The 15,557-nt window shown below is 61.7% G+C and overlaps 1 protein-coding gene across 1 annotated transcript in view; it reads left to right on the top strand.

The window, feature by feature from the left end:
* The window catches only part of RUNX3 (RUNX family transcription factor 3), a 60,465-nt gene extending 46,431 nt beyond the window's left edge, over nt 1-14,034 (top strand). Inside the window, exons 6-7 of the mRNA XM_077899086.1 lie at nt 6,185-6,343; nt 10,990-14,034. Of these exons, the coding sequence (XP_077755212.1) occupies nt 6,185-6,343; nt 10,990-11,519 (689 nt within the window). The 3' untranslated portion in view covers nt 11,520-14,034. The remainder of the gene's footprint in view (nt 1-6,184; nt 6,344-10,989) is intronic.
* Nucleotides 14,035-15,557: the final 1,523 nt, after the last annotated feature.

Below are 15,557 nucleotides of genomic sequence, written 5' to 3' on the forward strand. Positions count from 1 at the left end.
GGGGTGCCTGGGTTGAGGAGAGGCAACTGCTCCTGGCCCCTGGCTCCCAGGATCCCCTAGATCCCCAGGGGAGTGCACCCAGCAGGAGGGAAGGGGTTAACCTCAGACCTCCCGGCTTCCCCTAATCAACCCCAGGCCGCTGGAAGCCCCACTTGCAGCCCTGGGAGGGAGCAGCTTGCCTCCCTGCCCGCTGGCCCCCCGCCAGCCCATTTCCCTGCCCAGCCACCGACCAGCTTTCATCTGCTCACAGGGGGCCGATTCAAGGCAGACCACCCGGGGCCCAGCACCCGCCTGCGATTCCGCGCGCGGTTGTTAAGAGTCGGGTGTAAATCTCCTGACAGGCCACAGAGCGGGCCTTGGGCCCGGGTGCCCCACCCCGCGGCTGGGCGGACAGTGGCGGCTGTGTCTGGGTTGTGACCGCACCAGGGCTGGGCCAGGCAGCCAAGGAGGCAGCCGAGTGGCTTCAGATGGGTGAAGGCCCCATCACTGGGGCCCACATTGTTCCCGGCAGCCGATGCTGTTCCTGAGCCCTGCCCAGCTCGGCTTCTCCCTGGCCGCTGGCCCCCGGCCCCCGTGGCCTCCTGTCTCCCACCAGCTGAGGCAGAATGATGAGCTGGCCTCTGGCCAGTGGAGCCTCACCGCCCGTCAACACAGCACTCCCCTCTCGGAGGTCTCAGGAGGCCAAGACCTTAGCTGTCACGCTTCATGCAAGGTGCTGACCATTTCCAGGTGTGACCTTGACGCCGTGCCTCCACTTTGCCGTCTGTAAAATGGGGACAATGGTAGCAGCCTCACAGAGGGCTGTGGCCCTTGTAGGTGACATGCGTGGCCCACCTAGCACAGTGCGTGGCCCATCGTCGATGCCCACAGAAGTGGTCGCACTCTCATCACGGGGGCCTGCGCTGGGCCAGCATGAAGGCAGGGCGATGGCTCCGACGGTTTCCCCAGAAGTACCAGGTACCTGGTAGGTGAGGGGGCCCCATGCTGGCCCAGCTGGTGGTGATGAAGGATGCCCTGGGACTGCCGATAAGGGAGCCCCCAGCCCAGAACCCAGCCCTGTCCTCTGCCACCAGCACTGCGTGACCCTGGGTGAATCAGCGGTCTGGCTGGGCCCCAGTGTTCATTACCCCCCTTCTGACCCTTCTCCTACGTCTGCGAGGCTGGGCACCCCCACTTTGTAGACACATTAAGGAAGAACTGCGGAGCCCAGGACGCCTTCCCTGAGGCTCCAGGCCAGACTGCTGGTTTCATTCCTGCAGCCTCTTCCCGCCCTTGGGAGTTAGATTGTGATCTCCATTTTACAGATGAGACAGCTGAAGCCCCAGGGGAGAAAGGGACTGCCCCCCATCAACAGTCAGGGAGAGCTGTCTCCTACAGGCCTGAGCCACTGGGACCTGCCCTCCCACAAATGGGGGTCGCAGCTCTAAGGGAGACAGTGTTGCAGGGGCTGTCAGTGACCTGAGCCCAGCTACTGGAGGCTGACAGGTCGCCTGGGCCAGGTGTGGCAGGCCAAGGTGGGGCCTTACCCAGGTGGCCCCCATCCTCCCAGCAAAGTGCCTTACCTTTAATCCCTTGGGGGGTCTGTCCTGCAGCTCATCTTCACCTCGGGGGGCTAGACCGTGTAAAAACCACATTACAGGAGTAGCAGCTGAGGCCCAGAGGGGGAGAGGGACTTGTGGGTTAGAGCAAAGTGAGGCTCTAGCTTCGGAGCAGGGCAGAGCTTCTGGTGGGTCCACCGAGACCCTCTCCTCCCCAGGCCCACCCTCCTGGGCCCACAGAGAGCCAGTCTGGGCCCTGAGCCTGGGCCGGGCCCTAACACCCTGGTCTGAGGCCCCCTGATGATCAAAACCCATGCCCCTTTCTTGCAGGAAGGCCTCCAGGAAGAGAAGGTGGCCTCAAGCTGTCTGACCTTGAGCATGTCATAGCCAGCCTCTGTTTCTTCACCTGTAAAATAGGGACGGTGGGGACGATGCGGGGTGAAGCCAGGCGGGCATGTCAGTGACGACATAGACGCTGGAGCGGAGGAAGCTTTCAGCGAGCTAAGCTTTGGCTGCAGCTCTTATTCTGTGCTCGGCTCGTGCTCCTACTGCTCTGAGCCTGCAGGGTGCTGCCGGGTGGGCTGGGCACAGAGACAGGGGGTCCGCCTGAAGGGGAGTGGCTCTGGGCTGAGCCCGAAAGGACCGGGAAGCCTCCTGGCAGGGGCTGCGCTGGAGCTTAGCTGGGACTCTGAAGTGTGAGAGGCGGAGAGTGCTTGAGAAAGGCCGAGAACAGCAGCAGCAAGAGGAGGCGGGTGGTAGGGGGTGAACCCTGAGTGAGCAGCCCTGCCTTCTTTCCTTCTGGAGGCCCTCCTACGGCCAGAGGCTGAGCTTTGTAATCTTATGCCAGAGACTTTCAAAGCTAGAGGGGCCTCAGGGAGCAAGCGGCGCAGCGGGGAAACTGAGGCACAACAGGGCAGTGGCCGGGCCCCAGGTGACCGAGTAAGCGAGGCCAGCGCGCCCCACCCAGCTCCCACGGTGGGTGGCCAAATGAAAGAGGTCTATTCTGTAGGCCCATCTATCCTCAGGCACAGGAAGTTCCGTTCTCCAAATGTGACAGCCGGGCCCTGTGGCTCCAAGACTCTCTGGCGCCCGGGCCACGCGGAGCCACCTCCGCCTCCCCTCGCCCCTCCCTGGCAGCGGCTCCGGAGTCCCGCGGCAGCAAGGAGGCGACTCCCCAAGTACTGTTAGAAGTGCCCTGCTCCAGAGTGGCCCTGGCGAAGGCAGAGAGCAGCAGATGGTGGAGCGCGTGCTCTCGGGCCTGACCGCCTCGTGTCCGTCCCAGACCAAGCACGTAGCGTCGGTCCCCTCTAGAAGCCTCAGTAGTCCCACCTGTACAGTGGGAGCAAAACGGAAAGTGTCAGGAGAGAGAACACGCCCCGGACTTGGCCTCAGGGGTCTGCCTGCCAGTGCAGGCTCCCCCCCCCCGCCCCCCCCACCACCCTGGCTCTGTGTCCCATACTCAGCCATTGTGGCCTCGGCTTCGGCTTCGGGGTGAGGATGCTAATCCTGCGTAGAAGTGACAGTCAAGATAGCAGCGACCCATGTAGATGGAGCGTATTCCTAGACCTTGTTTGGCCAGGACAGGGATGCTGCGGCTTGGCGGGGCAAGGGGGTGGAGGGGAGTGTGACTCGAGTGAGGCCACCAGGCTGCACAAGTGGCAGGCCCATCCTTGAGCCCAGGCTGCTGTGAACTCTGCCCTCCTTCCGCTGGGCTGCAGGAGTAACCATAAACACCTCGTACACAGTGTGACTCAGAAACAGGACTTCGTTCCGTGGTGACGATAATTACAAGGCCTGACGTTCTGCACCAGTTTTTGTGTGGGCCCCATTGGCTCACTTCAAACTTGTGGTTGACCGAGGCACCCAGAATCTTTGCACCCAGCTGCTGTCAGGTCAGGCTGCAGCCCCGCGTCTACGCCGCCGACTTCCTCCCTGTTGGGATCGTCCTGAATTCATGTGTCGTCCACCTTGGCCCACACGTCACCCTACCACCCTCGGTGGCTGCAACAGCTGCGTCGACGGCATTTCTCCCCAGGTCCTTGACGGCTGCGCTGCGACACTCCCCTAGAGACCACCTCCTGAGGGTCTCCGCTAAGCAGGCCTCAGTGGCTAAGGTTACCCAACCAACCAGAAAATGAAATCTCGAACTCTGAGGTTGCCAACTGGCAGCGGGTAGGCAGGACACATCCTACAGGTTGGTTTGGGGTTTTTAGAGGGTTTTGTTTTCTTTTTGTTTTTGTTTTCGTTTTCAGTATTAGAATTAATGGCCGGCATATAAAGAGTTCACATAGAAGCGGGGTTCTCCTGGTAACCTGGAGGCTCTGGCAACACTGGGCCCACCCTCATCAGGCACCGGCCAGCTGGACTGCGTGGCAACTGGCCCTTCTGCAAAGCACACCCCCTCCACTCTGCCCCACTCCCCACCCATCCCATGTGCCTCATGGACGTGACTTGCCTGGCTACGAGTCTGTAGCCCCAGCTCCAGCTCAGGTCACCCCCAGCCTTCATTTGCCCCCTTACCTACGGTCCTGGGAGGCAGCACAGGGGCCTGGCTGGAAGCCGAGTGGTCTCATCTTGGCTGACGGTATCCCCTGGCCTCCAGGACTGGGGCCTCCTCCGAGGAGAAAGTGGGTTCCCTGCTTCTTGCTGACTTGCTGAGCCTACTGTGGCTCCCAGGACTCCCTGTTCATCTCTAAGAACCCCCAGGTGCCCATCTGAGGCAGGGGTGTGCAGGGAGCCTGGGTGCATCTATGGTGCCAGGATCCACTGCATCCCCAGTTTGAAAATCAGAAATCAAACCCATTCTGAGGCCTCTACCTCTGTTTCTCATTCCCAGGGACCCTCACTAGTCATTTCACACTTTTCTAGGCCCCCAGCACGTGTCGGGGCCTCAGGAAGAACAGCGAGGGGTTCTGTTTTACCTCCCATCTACTTCTCTCTTCTCTCCTCGTCAGTCTAGAAAACTCGGCAGGTCAGCAGATCCGAGGACTCAGGCAAGGCCCTTAGCCGCTCCCCTTGCTTCTTCTCCAAGGACATCCTTCTCTTCCTCGCTGTGTGACTGAGGGCAAGCCTGTTCACCTCTCTGAGCTGTAATTCTCTTTGTAAAAAGAGAACCCGGCCGCCCTGCCTGGCTGGCCTCCTGCCTCTGTCGGGATCGGGATTGGAGTGGGGTCCAGTGGAGTGGAACGGACCAGCCACCAGCCTCGGGTGTTAGGCTCACGGCTGGTGTCTGCACTGGAGAGATCCCCAGACACAATGAGGTGTGAACAGCGTTGCTCCTGGGTGTACTGCCCGTGAATAGCGGAGGAAATGTGAAAAAAACCTAATCATCCGTCCCAGAGGGCCGGCTGAGTGAGCTGCACTGAGCTGCGGCCTCCAGGGGCCGTGCCAGGGCAGGAGGAGGGACAGCTGCTGGCCAGTGCTGATCCCTGCCTGTGCCACCCGGGAGGGCTCCCCAGGTGTAGCGGGAGCTCTGTTGTTTCTATGGTGCTGGGTTCCTCCCCCCATTTTACAGATCAGGAGACTGAGGTGGTACTCTGGGATGTGCTACTGGAAAAAGCGAGCTAGAGAATGATAAACCTGAGACCATTCAAGAAGTTCCGTGAGAAACTGGTTCTGTTTTCCATGCATGTGACACCAAAAAAGGCTGGAAAGAGAGACCACCCAACTGACCACGTGGGGGCTTCTGGGGAGGGGTTTAGAGCGGGTCAGAGAAACCATTGGCCTTATCTATAGTTCGGTAATGCTTTTATTTTTATAGAGATTCGTGTGTTGCTTGTGAAATGTAAAATGAATAATTGAAAAAGGGGGGAGTGGGGAGTGGTCCCCGCAAGTTGATGTCATTCCAGAAGCTGTGAGGGTAGCCTCAGCTAGCTGCACAGAGGCAGGGGCATGACCACCCCGCCCCTGCCCGTCTCCCCGGGGACCAGGAGATGAAGCTGGGGCCCTCCTATGTGGGCCATGGCTTGGAAGTAATAGGAAATGCTAACAGTTTCTCCAGGTGTGATGCCCCAGGCCAGGGCACTGGCCGTCGGTCCCCAGCTTCCAGTCAGAGGTGCGAGTTTGGCCCCTCCTTGAAGTGCCCCATGCGTCTTGTGCACGTCTCGGTGAATCTTCCCCCCCCCCCCAACCGCCCCGTCTGAGGCCAGGAGAGAAGCAGCATGTGCTGGGGGTTCCCAGGCTGGCCCAGGGCTGGAGCAGCCACTTGTCCCACTCCGGCGCCACCTATTATTCTTGTAGATGTGGGGAGTGTAACCTCTGGGACACCGGGAGGCAGAGGGTGGCAGCACTCCTGGGCTCTCTCCCTCGCTACCACGGGAGCCCCCATGAGCCACCTTCACAGGCCCGCTGCCTCAGTTTCCCCTTCTGCACAGTGGGTTGTAGAAGTTCAGGTAGAAGGACGTGTTCCCACTCAGGCAGGCAGGGCTGAGACGGGCCATCACGGCAGCCCCAAGGCAGCACGTCATGGCCATCCTCTGTCCAGAAAGTCTTTGGGGAACTCAGGAAGGAGGTTGGGAGTAAGCTGAGGATTGCCCTGGAGGGGTCTCGGGCTGGACCTCCGGGAGAACCTCCCAGCAGAGTGAGGCATTTCTGTCCCCCTGAGACTCTCGGGAACCGGCTGCTGACGGGCTCCCCATGCTCTGCAGGACACCGGCAGAAGCTGGAGGACCAGACCAAGGCGTTCCCCGACCGCTTCGGGGAGCTGGAACGGCTGCGCATGCGGGTGACGCCGAGCACGCCCAGCCCCCGCGGCTCCATCAGCACCACCAGCCACTATAGCAGCCAGGCCCAGACCCCCATCCAAGGTATGGCCCAGCGGGAGCGGGTGGGGACGGGGATGGGGCCCCGGACGAGGGCGCCCTTGGAGGAGCAGGCACTGCACTGCCTTGTGAAGGAGGATGCTCCTGCCCACTGGCTCCTGGCTCCTACGGATGTGTCCTTAGGGATGCTCCGTGCCCAGACCTGGGCCAGGCCCTCCATTCATTCACTCAGCAAACACTCACCGACACCTACCACTCACGCGCAAGGTGCCTGGCCCCAGGGGTCAGCATGACACAGTCCCTGCGTCCGGGAACCCGCCGTCTCCTGAGGGATGTGGGCATTCATCCCATAGCGTACCCGTTAAAATTGGGGCGTGACTTGTCTAAGGAGCCCGTGACAGACCTCCCCCTGCCAGAGATACCATGTGCCCCACGCCTGAGCCTCAGCTGTGGTTTCCGAAAGAGGGGCAGGGGTGGATGCCTCTGCCCAACCCTGGGGCGACATTCAGATGCCATAACTGCCCTCAGGTGACCCTCGTAACCAGCAAAGTGATGTCACGGCCCTGGAGACACACAGCGGCGCCTGGGAAAAGTCCCCCCTTGGCCCAGAGACTTCTTACAAACAGAAAAGACAAGGGAGGCCTCTAGGTGTCCTTGTCCCTCCTGCTTGGATGGACATGACAGGCACAGCGAGGCCGGGCTGCGGAGACAGGCCTGGCACAGGGCAGGCCCGTGAATGGCCGGGTGAGGAGTATCTACCCTGTTCCCTGGGCCCTCTCAGCCGGTGGGTTGGGGTGCAGGAGCCGGGGTGAGGCGGGCCCTGGGGCACAGAGCTCTCGTCCAGAGTGCTGGACAGAGGCAGCAGGGCCGGCTGCCGCCATGGACGGTGGGTGGCCCCTCTTTCCCGGTCCTGCAGGGCCTGCTTACAACCCATCTGGCAGATGAGTGAATTGAGGCTTAAGAGATTAAGAGCCACTCTTGGGTCGCAGAGCCCATCGATGACCAGGTCCAATGTCCCCCCAGCCCCTAGTCCCTGCACTTCTGAGAATGCAGATGAGGGCATCACAAACAGGAAGAGCCCAGGGTGAGGGTGCAAGCTGACTCCCTTCTCCCCTTCACACTCCAGGCTGAGCTCGGGGCTCACTGGGGCTCTCGGCTACAGGAGGCCTTGCCGCTAGCTCTTGCCGTGTGTGCCAGGCACGATCCAGTGGCAGGGGGACTTGTTACAGCCCCTCAGTATGAGGAGGTGGTCCCTTCTTTTCTGGTGTGGGAAGCTTCCATTCTTGGCCTTGCTGAGCCCCCCAGGGTCAGGAGAGACCCATGGGCTAGTGAGTTTGAGACATTTGGTGGTTCTTGAGCCCCAGGGCCTGCAGCATAGGGTCTGACCCCCAGAGACAGTGGGAGGTACTCTGCTCCCGGGGGTCTTGCCCACCCCTGCCCAAAAGCTGTCTATGCTTTAGTCTCTCACAGGCCAGCACTTGTCAAAGGACAGTAGTCTAACACTCCAGGCCTTTCCCTGCCGTGGGCAGAGCTGGGGCCCAGTGGGTATCAGGGCCCAGCCAGGGAGCCTAGAAGGTGAAAGTAAACAGTGGCTTCCCGCCCCACAGCTCCCATGGAAGCACAGTTGCATGAACTTGGCTTAGAAATCAGTGCCCGCAGGAGCCTGAGGCAAGCCTCCCACCCCCTGTCCAGCCCTGAAGGGCCAGAGCCCCTCCCTCCACTCTGGGGCAGCCAGGAGGGGAGGTTGGATCTGTATGGGGCGTGGCTGACCCAGTCCTTCCCCTTCAGCTGTGATCTCAGGCAGATTACTTCCCCTCTCTGAACCTCAGTATTCTCATCTGTAAGTGGGAAGAAGGTACCTGCTGCAGGGGGGTGTGGGCAGGGCCGGGTTTGGGCCCCCTTCCTTGGCCTTCCCTCCGTGGTAGGATGAGCCTCTGCCCTCAGGCTCTATCCTGGGGATCCCCTCGGGGCATCCCACCGTCACTTCTCTTGATGCCCCTTCATAGTTTTGGTCACTAGTAAGCAGTGCTGAGGCCCCGACCCCTTCAGCCCCCAGCCCCCGGCCCCCTCAGCTGTGGCTGCCCACAGTGGGGGCTTCTGACCGTTCAAAGGGCTCATTCAGCCACCATGCAGCAGCTGAGGCAATTTCGAGAAGAAAATAAACATTTCCTTCCAGTGTTGGGATTGGCTGCTCCTCAGCCGACCAGCTCGGGTTTCCTGGGGCTACTGGGCTAGGGGTGGGGGGCGGAGGGGGGCGGGCAGCTGCCACAGGGGTGCTCAGGGCAGACGCTTTCCCCCCACCCTGGCCGGGAGGCAGGAGAGGACAGTGGCTGTCTGGGCCAGCCCAGCTCAGAGCCCACAGCCCGTGGGAACTCCAAGGGCCACACACCCCAGGCCCAGGCCCACCATGCATGGCCTGTGCTTCATGGGCTGCAGCCCTGCTGTCACATCCTGGGGGCCCAGTTTGGGTTTCCTTTGTTTGGAGCATGGGGCTCAATTTGCCTCGCTCAGAGCAGAGGTGTCAGCCTCATGCCTGGCTCTGCTCGGGGTGCCAGGCACTGCCAACAAGACCTTCTGCCCTGGTGTCCTGAGATGATGGTCGGGAGCCGGGCACCTCTGATCCCTTATGCTTCAGGGCAGCACTGACCAGCCAAGGGACCTGTTAGAGAGAAGGCTGCGTGTCCCAGAAGGCCCCAGTCGTCCAGCCCCTTGTCCTCACATCCACCCACCTTGAGCCTGGGAGCATTGTTCCATTCTGATTCACGGCCAGGACCAGAACCAGAGCCCACTGCTAAGCAACCCCCCACCCCTACCCCGGGGGAGTCAGGAAGATCCCAAAGCCCTGAGAAGTCACAGGTCTCCCCTGAGATCACACAGCACCGCAGGCACATCTGGGGAAACAAGAGGCCTGAGGGTACCTGCCCCCCATCCTCAGCCCAGCCTCAGTCTGAGGAGGTCGTGCCTGCCTAGAGCTGGCCGTGCGACAGACGGGTCTCCCTGTGCGTCCTGTTCGGTGGGGTGGCACAGAGGGCTTGGGGCCCAGCAGCCTTGCCCTCGGGACCACTGCTGGGGGTTTGCCCACCTCTCTACTGCTGCCCAGAGTCAGCCCCTTGGCCAGGGTACAAGGAAGGGCCCGGATCAGGGACTCATCTTTGCCCGGCCCTGAATGGGCCAGTGCTCCTGGGTGCTCAGAGCAAGAGGTGTCAGAGCCAGGGCAGCTTGCAAATCCTCAATAGCCTCCCGTCTGTCGTCTAAAGACTTTACATGTATTAACTAATTTAATTCCTAGGAACTGTTACTGTGTCTATTTTTCATGTGGGAAGATGGATGCACAGAGAGGTTAGGTGACTTGCCCAAGGACACACAGCCAGTAAGTGCAGACCTAGGATTAGTGCTGCGCTGGGCTGCCTCAGAGATGGGACAGCTACCTATCAGGCACAGGTCAGGGCTCAGAACCTGAACCCTAGGATTTTGTGCCAGGTCCAGGGTGCTGTGTGACCCTTAGCCAAGTGCCTCATCCTCTCTGGGCCTGAGTTTTCCTACTGAAGGGGTTAGACTCAATCCTGAAGCCCCTTTAAATGCTGAGGTTTCGGGGGTCTGTGACTACAAGAGTAGGGGGCAGAGGCTGAGATGCTCTTGTCTCGGAGTCCAGTGAGGAGCCATACTTGAGGGAGCCGGGGCAGGGCCTGGGCTGGACACTGGGCCCCTCCGGGTGACGGCAGGGTCCGAGCCACTGAACCCCTCCGGCTGCCATCTCACTTTGCTGCTGAGACAAGTGAAGGTGGCATCTTATGGCTGTCTGGCCACCAATGGGCTCCAGCCCACAGCCATGGGTGAGGGATGGGAGGCTGGGGGACAGACGGGGCTGCTGTGAACCAGCCCCCACGGCACCGGCAGGAGCTCATATGAGCTACCCGAGCCCCAACTGGGCAGGAGAGGTGCACACACCCAGCATCAGGGAGCAGACGGCAGGGGCCTGGCAAGAGCTCCAGCCCTTCCTGTGCCACATCAGGAAAATGAATCTCTCGCTGGGCCTCAGTTTCCTTACCTGTAAAAGCAAGCACCGACTCCGAAGCTCGGAGCACCGTCAGAGACTCTCTTCCTCCCCAGGGTCTTACCCGCTATGAATGGGGAGGCGGGAAGGCAGAAGCTGCTCCTTGTACCCCCAGCAGCCCAGGTGGGCCCACCTTGGTGCCCTGGACAGGCCTCTGCACTGCCAGGCTGTGAAGAGGACTCCAGGAGGAGAAAGACAAGTCCTCCGCCTTGTCCACCGGCCCAGGGACGCCCCATGGCCACCTGTGGCCCAGGCGCTTGCTCTCACCTGCCTCCCAGGTGGGGCCGGATTCTGAGCCCGGCAGGCTCCAGCCTCAAGCAGCCCCGGGGCAGCAAGAGCAGAGGCAGATAGAGAAGCAGGGACTCCCCGAACGGCCTGTGAACCAGAGCCCTGGGCGGTTCTTTTTTATTACTATTTCTTTATTTCTTTATTTGAGAGGGGGAGCGCACGCAGGCCGGGGAGGCGCGGAGAGGGGCCCAAGCAGACTCCCCGCTGAACGCGGAGCCCCACGCGGGCGCGATCCCACCACCCCAGACCTGAGCCCACACCGAGGGGGCGCCCCTGCCGAGGTCGTCCTTAGAGAAGCCCCCGGAGGCGGTGTCGGCCGCGACTGACTGTGCCCCTTGCCGTCCCCCAGGCACCTCGGACCTGAACCCCTTCTCCGACCCCCGCCAGTTTGACCGCTCCTTCCCGGCGCTGCAGACGTTCACCGAGAGCCGCTTCCCGGACCCCAGGATGCACTACCCCGGGGCCATGTCGGCCGCCTTCCCCTACAGCGCCTCGCCCTCGGGCGGCCTCAGCGTGGCCAGCATGCCCGCCGCCAGCCGCTTCCACCACACCTACCTCCCGCCGCCCTACCCGGGGGCCCCGCAGAACCAGAGCGGCCCCTTCCAGGCCAACCCGTCCCCCTACCACCTGTACTACGGCGCGTCGTCGGGCTCCTACCAGTTCTCCATGGTGGCCGGCAGCAGCAGCGGAGGCGAGCGCTCCCCCACCCGCATGCTGGCCTCCTGCACCAGCGGCGCCGCCGTGGCCGCCGGCAACCTCATGAACCCCAGCCTGGGCGGCCAGAGCGACAGCGTGGAGGCGGACGGCAGCCACAGCAACTCGCCCACCGCCCTGAGCACGCCGGGCCGCATGGACGAGGCCGTGTGGCGGCCCTACTGACCGCCGGGCCCGGTGGACGGCTCCCCACGGAGGCGGGGACCCCGCGGACCTTCCCGGCAAGCGGCTGGCCCGGCTCTGAGGCCCGGGCAGCAGTGGGACTTAGCTCCAGGCCGATCATGGGCCCGGGGACCCCGAGTCCTGGGGCCCGGAGCTGGTGGGGGGCTCTGAGAGCGTCCAGTCCAGCCACGTCGTTGTACAGATAGGTAGGGACCTCCCTCAGGACACTGCCCCAGCCCAGATCCTCGTCATCTCATCCCACGTTCCTGTGGGAAAGCATCCTCCTGCCGCCTCCCCTGGAATGACCTGGCTGTCCCCAGCCGTGCCCGGTGCTATCACAGGGCCCAGGGCCCCTGGGGCAGAGACCATCTCCGTTCCAGAGAGAGGTGGCACTTGCCCACGTGGCTTGGCCTCCTCCCCCCGGGGCCCTGGCAAGACCTCCCCAGCCCCTCACCTTCCCCGGAGACCCTGTATCCCATGGGCCCAGCCCTCCCTCAGCATTTATACAAATTGGGTCAGAACTGGAAGGTCTCCCCACCCCTGAGAGGGTTTCCCCTCGTTGTACAGATGGGGACGGGACCCATCCAGAGGCCCCAGGAAATCGCTGGCAGAGATGGGATGAGAACACCCGCACGCCAGTCCCCGCCCCAGCTCTGCTTCCCTATAGTTCCTAACAGCTCAAAGCTCCCACCCCGTCCCAGCTGTCTGTGGGTCCCAGGCCCCAGAGGAGACTAGCCAACGGCAGCAGGTCCCTAAAACCAGGAAAGACACCCGCAGACCGGTCCTCCGTGCACTTTACCAGCCCAAGGCGTTCACCCTCTGTTCTCGGGGTGGAGGGGCAGGGGATTCCCTGGCTGAGACCTAGGCTGGTCTCAGAATTGCCATTTTTGAAGAGAGCCCCAGGGACCAGATAGGCCCTAGCAGAAGGCATTGGGGTGAGAGGCCGTGGGGGCAGATTTCAGCACCCCTGTCCTAGCTGGGTCCAGCCAAGCTGTGCCCACCCCTGCCCCCCAGCCTTGCGGGCAGGCCCAGCAGCTCTTCGGGCCTCAGACAGCTCTGTCTTTAACCAGTCTGTGCTCCGAAAGCAGCCTTGAGCAAAAACCAGGTTTTAAAGCTGATTTTAGAATAAGGAGCGGGAAACATTTTCAAACACACAGTCTCTTAGAGGTAAAGCCCTACAGTAGCGAACAGCAGCCCCTCTGCCTCCTGAGAAGGTGGCATCCTCAGGCCCTCCGGCGCCCCACCGTCTCCCACCAGAGGCGCGGCTGGTGGGGACTCAGGGAACCCCAGGCGACGCCGGGACTCACATCTGTGGCTCTCAGCCCGCCGCCCCGAGGAAGTGCAGAGGCAGAGGGCCCGGCGGTGGTACAGAAGAGCCGCGAAGGGCTCACCAGCCTCCCCTCGGCTGTACCCCTGTACTCGGGTGAGCGGCCCCCACTTTGGTCCGCAGATGGGAAAGTGGGACTTGCCCAGGGGTTCGGGTGACATGGGTTCTCGTGTCTGAATTTAGTCCTAAAAAGGCATAAGTGGAAAAGGACCAGAAAACCTGTAAGGGCTAGACGGCGTGTGGTTTTCAGTCATCGTTTCAGCCACATCCTCTGTGGATGTGACAATCTGCCCTCCCTCGTCGTCGTGGTCGTCGCCTCTGTGCTAGCTCCCGGCCTGCCGCGCCACCCCCAGCCTGCAGCAGCGGCCAGATGATGCACCCCCGATCCCCACCCCGAGTTAGGAAGCCCCGCTGGTGATCTTACCCAAACCCCTCCTGCTGCAGTCTCTCTGGTCCTGTCCTCACTGGAAAAAGCAGTCTCCCATCTCGTCAGATAGCTGCTGGGGTGTCCTGCTGAGCCCCCGTGCCGGGGGGGCTCTCCACCCCTTCTCAGGAAGCGGCTACAGATCCACTGCCGTCCTCCCTTCTCCGCTCCTGTCCTCTGTGCCCTCCGCCCGGCCCCAGGCCTGCGTGGGAGGCGCCCTGGGGTTCCCAGGGCCCAGCACTTTGTAGCTCCAGTCGGCTCGCCCTGCCCGATAGCCGAGCCCTGGTAGGGGCAGAGTCAGGAGAGAAATGCCCCCCTCCACCCCCCCCCCCAACTAGAAGTGATGACAGCCACGCCACGTCTGTTAAGGCCCACAGTGGGTACAGACGGCCTGGGCTGCTGGGAAGTGGGTCCTTATTTACAAGGCTGCTTTAAGGTCGTCCTAGGCGACCACACTGATCTAGAAAGCACAAGGAAACAACCATTTTACTGTAAGCCTGTTGGTGGCGGGTTCGGATCCTCTGTGACACATTGTCACGTCGAGGTGTTAATACCTGCCACGCACACATCTTTCAGTAAAACCGGCCCAGAGCTGGCAAGAGGGAGGGGGTGGGGTGGAAACTGCTTTGCACTATAATTTGCTTGGTGTGTTTGTTTTCAATGCACAACTTGCTGTACAGTAAACTGTCTGTCTTCTGTAATATTTAACTGTAAAATGGAATTTTGACTGATTTGTTACAATAATATAACTGAGATGTGTTGAAGGATCCCAATGCCAGACTTCTAGGGCTGTGTGCAGGGGGTGGGGGGCGGAAGGGAGCAGGGGGCAGAGGGGACCTCCCACCATGGCCCAGGAGGAACAGGGCAGGGCCTGGGGACAGGAATAGGACTAAACCCACTGCTTTGGAGACTCCAGCCCCTTGGCCTCCTTGCATCCAGCTCCATCAGTAGTGACCACAGAGGCCACTCTGGGCAAGTGCAGCCCGCAGAGCCTCCTCCTGGTGTGGCCAAAACCCCAGACAAACAGACAGATCTCTGAGGTGCCGCCACCCCTCCCGAGCGGCCTGTGACTCTTTACACGTACACAGGAGCGATGTACGCCACCCAGTTCTGGTGCCCGAGGCTGGGAGTGGGGCAGGGGCAGAGGTGGGTAGGGGTGGACAGGCCCCTGGCGGAGCCCCCCTGGGGCCTGTGCTTGCTGGAACAGGGGTAGTTTAGCAGCTACATCAGCTCCCCCAGTTTGCAGATGAGGCAGCGAAGGTGCAAAGTGGGGGTGTTATCTGGCCCCACATCGCCCCGGAGTTGTTTGTGGCTGGCGACAGGGGCTGTGCGTGTGACTTGGTGGGGAACTGCCAGCCACGAGGCCTGGCCCCACCCACCCCTCCCTGCCTGTCCAGGTGGGACTTGAGGAGGGGAATTTTCACAGAACAACCTTATTCTCTAATGAAAATACTTCAAAACTAATCCCAAGACTTTGCCCCTTTCCGTTGGGCTGGTCTGCCTGAAACCCAACACCCGACAGGAAGTTTCCATTTCCTCGGCCTAAACCCTTGATCCAGGCCCTCGCCCCGGCAGCACCCCGAGGGTCCCAGGCGGGCAGGTTGTCTCCCAGCGAGCCCCCAGACACAGCTGCAGACCTCCCCGAGTGTGCCCTGGGTGGCGTCCGGCGGGGTGAGCAGGGCTGGTCCTCACCAGGCCAACACTCTGCTTCCATAGATGCGTCGGGGTCACCCTGTAGGCAGTGGTGGAGATTGGGAGGGGACCACAGCTCGAGCCCCTCCCCGGCCACACTTCGGTGCCACAGTCGATGGAAGAGGAGCTGCGGCCTAGAGCCTTCACCCAGCAGGCACAGAGGGGCGCGCCCAGCGCAGCCAAGGGGACAGGCCAGGAGGGAAGCAGTCGCTGACTTGGCCCGGTCTCCATCCAGGGTCTCGGAGCTTCGGGGCGTGGGGACAGCGCTGCCGTAACCACGGAGGCCTGCAGGTGGCAGCAGACGGGGCCGTGCGGAGCCCCTCAAGGTGGTCGTGCAGAGGAACTTCAAACGCCTTGGTTGAAGAAGGCTTTGCTTTCCCCTGTAGCTGTGTGGCAGTGGGTGGTCCCTGTCCCTCTCCGAGCTTCCTTCTTTATTCAAGTAGTACCTGAGCACGCACTGTGTCCAGCCCCGTGTGCGAGCGTGCACAGTGGAATCACAGGTCCCCTGATCCCTGAAGGCCCTGCTTTGGGACAGCCGTGTATGGGGCTTGAAGGCTAGGTTGACCTCCCAGTTCAGCAACCCCAGAGTCCTGGAGCC

This window comes from Canis aureus, chromosome 5 (genome assembly GCF_053574225.1).
Source record: "Canis aureus isolate CA01 chromosome 5, VMU_Caureus_v.1.0, whole genome shotgun sequence".
Classification (NCBI taxonomy): domain Eukaryota; kingdom Metazoa; phylum Chordata; class Mammalia; order Carnivora; family Canidae; genus Canis; species Canis aureus.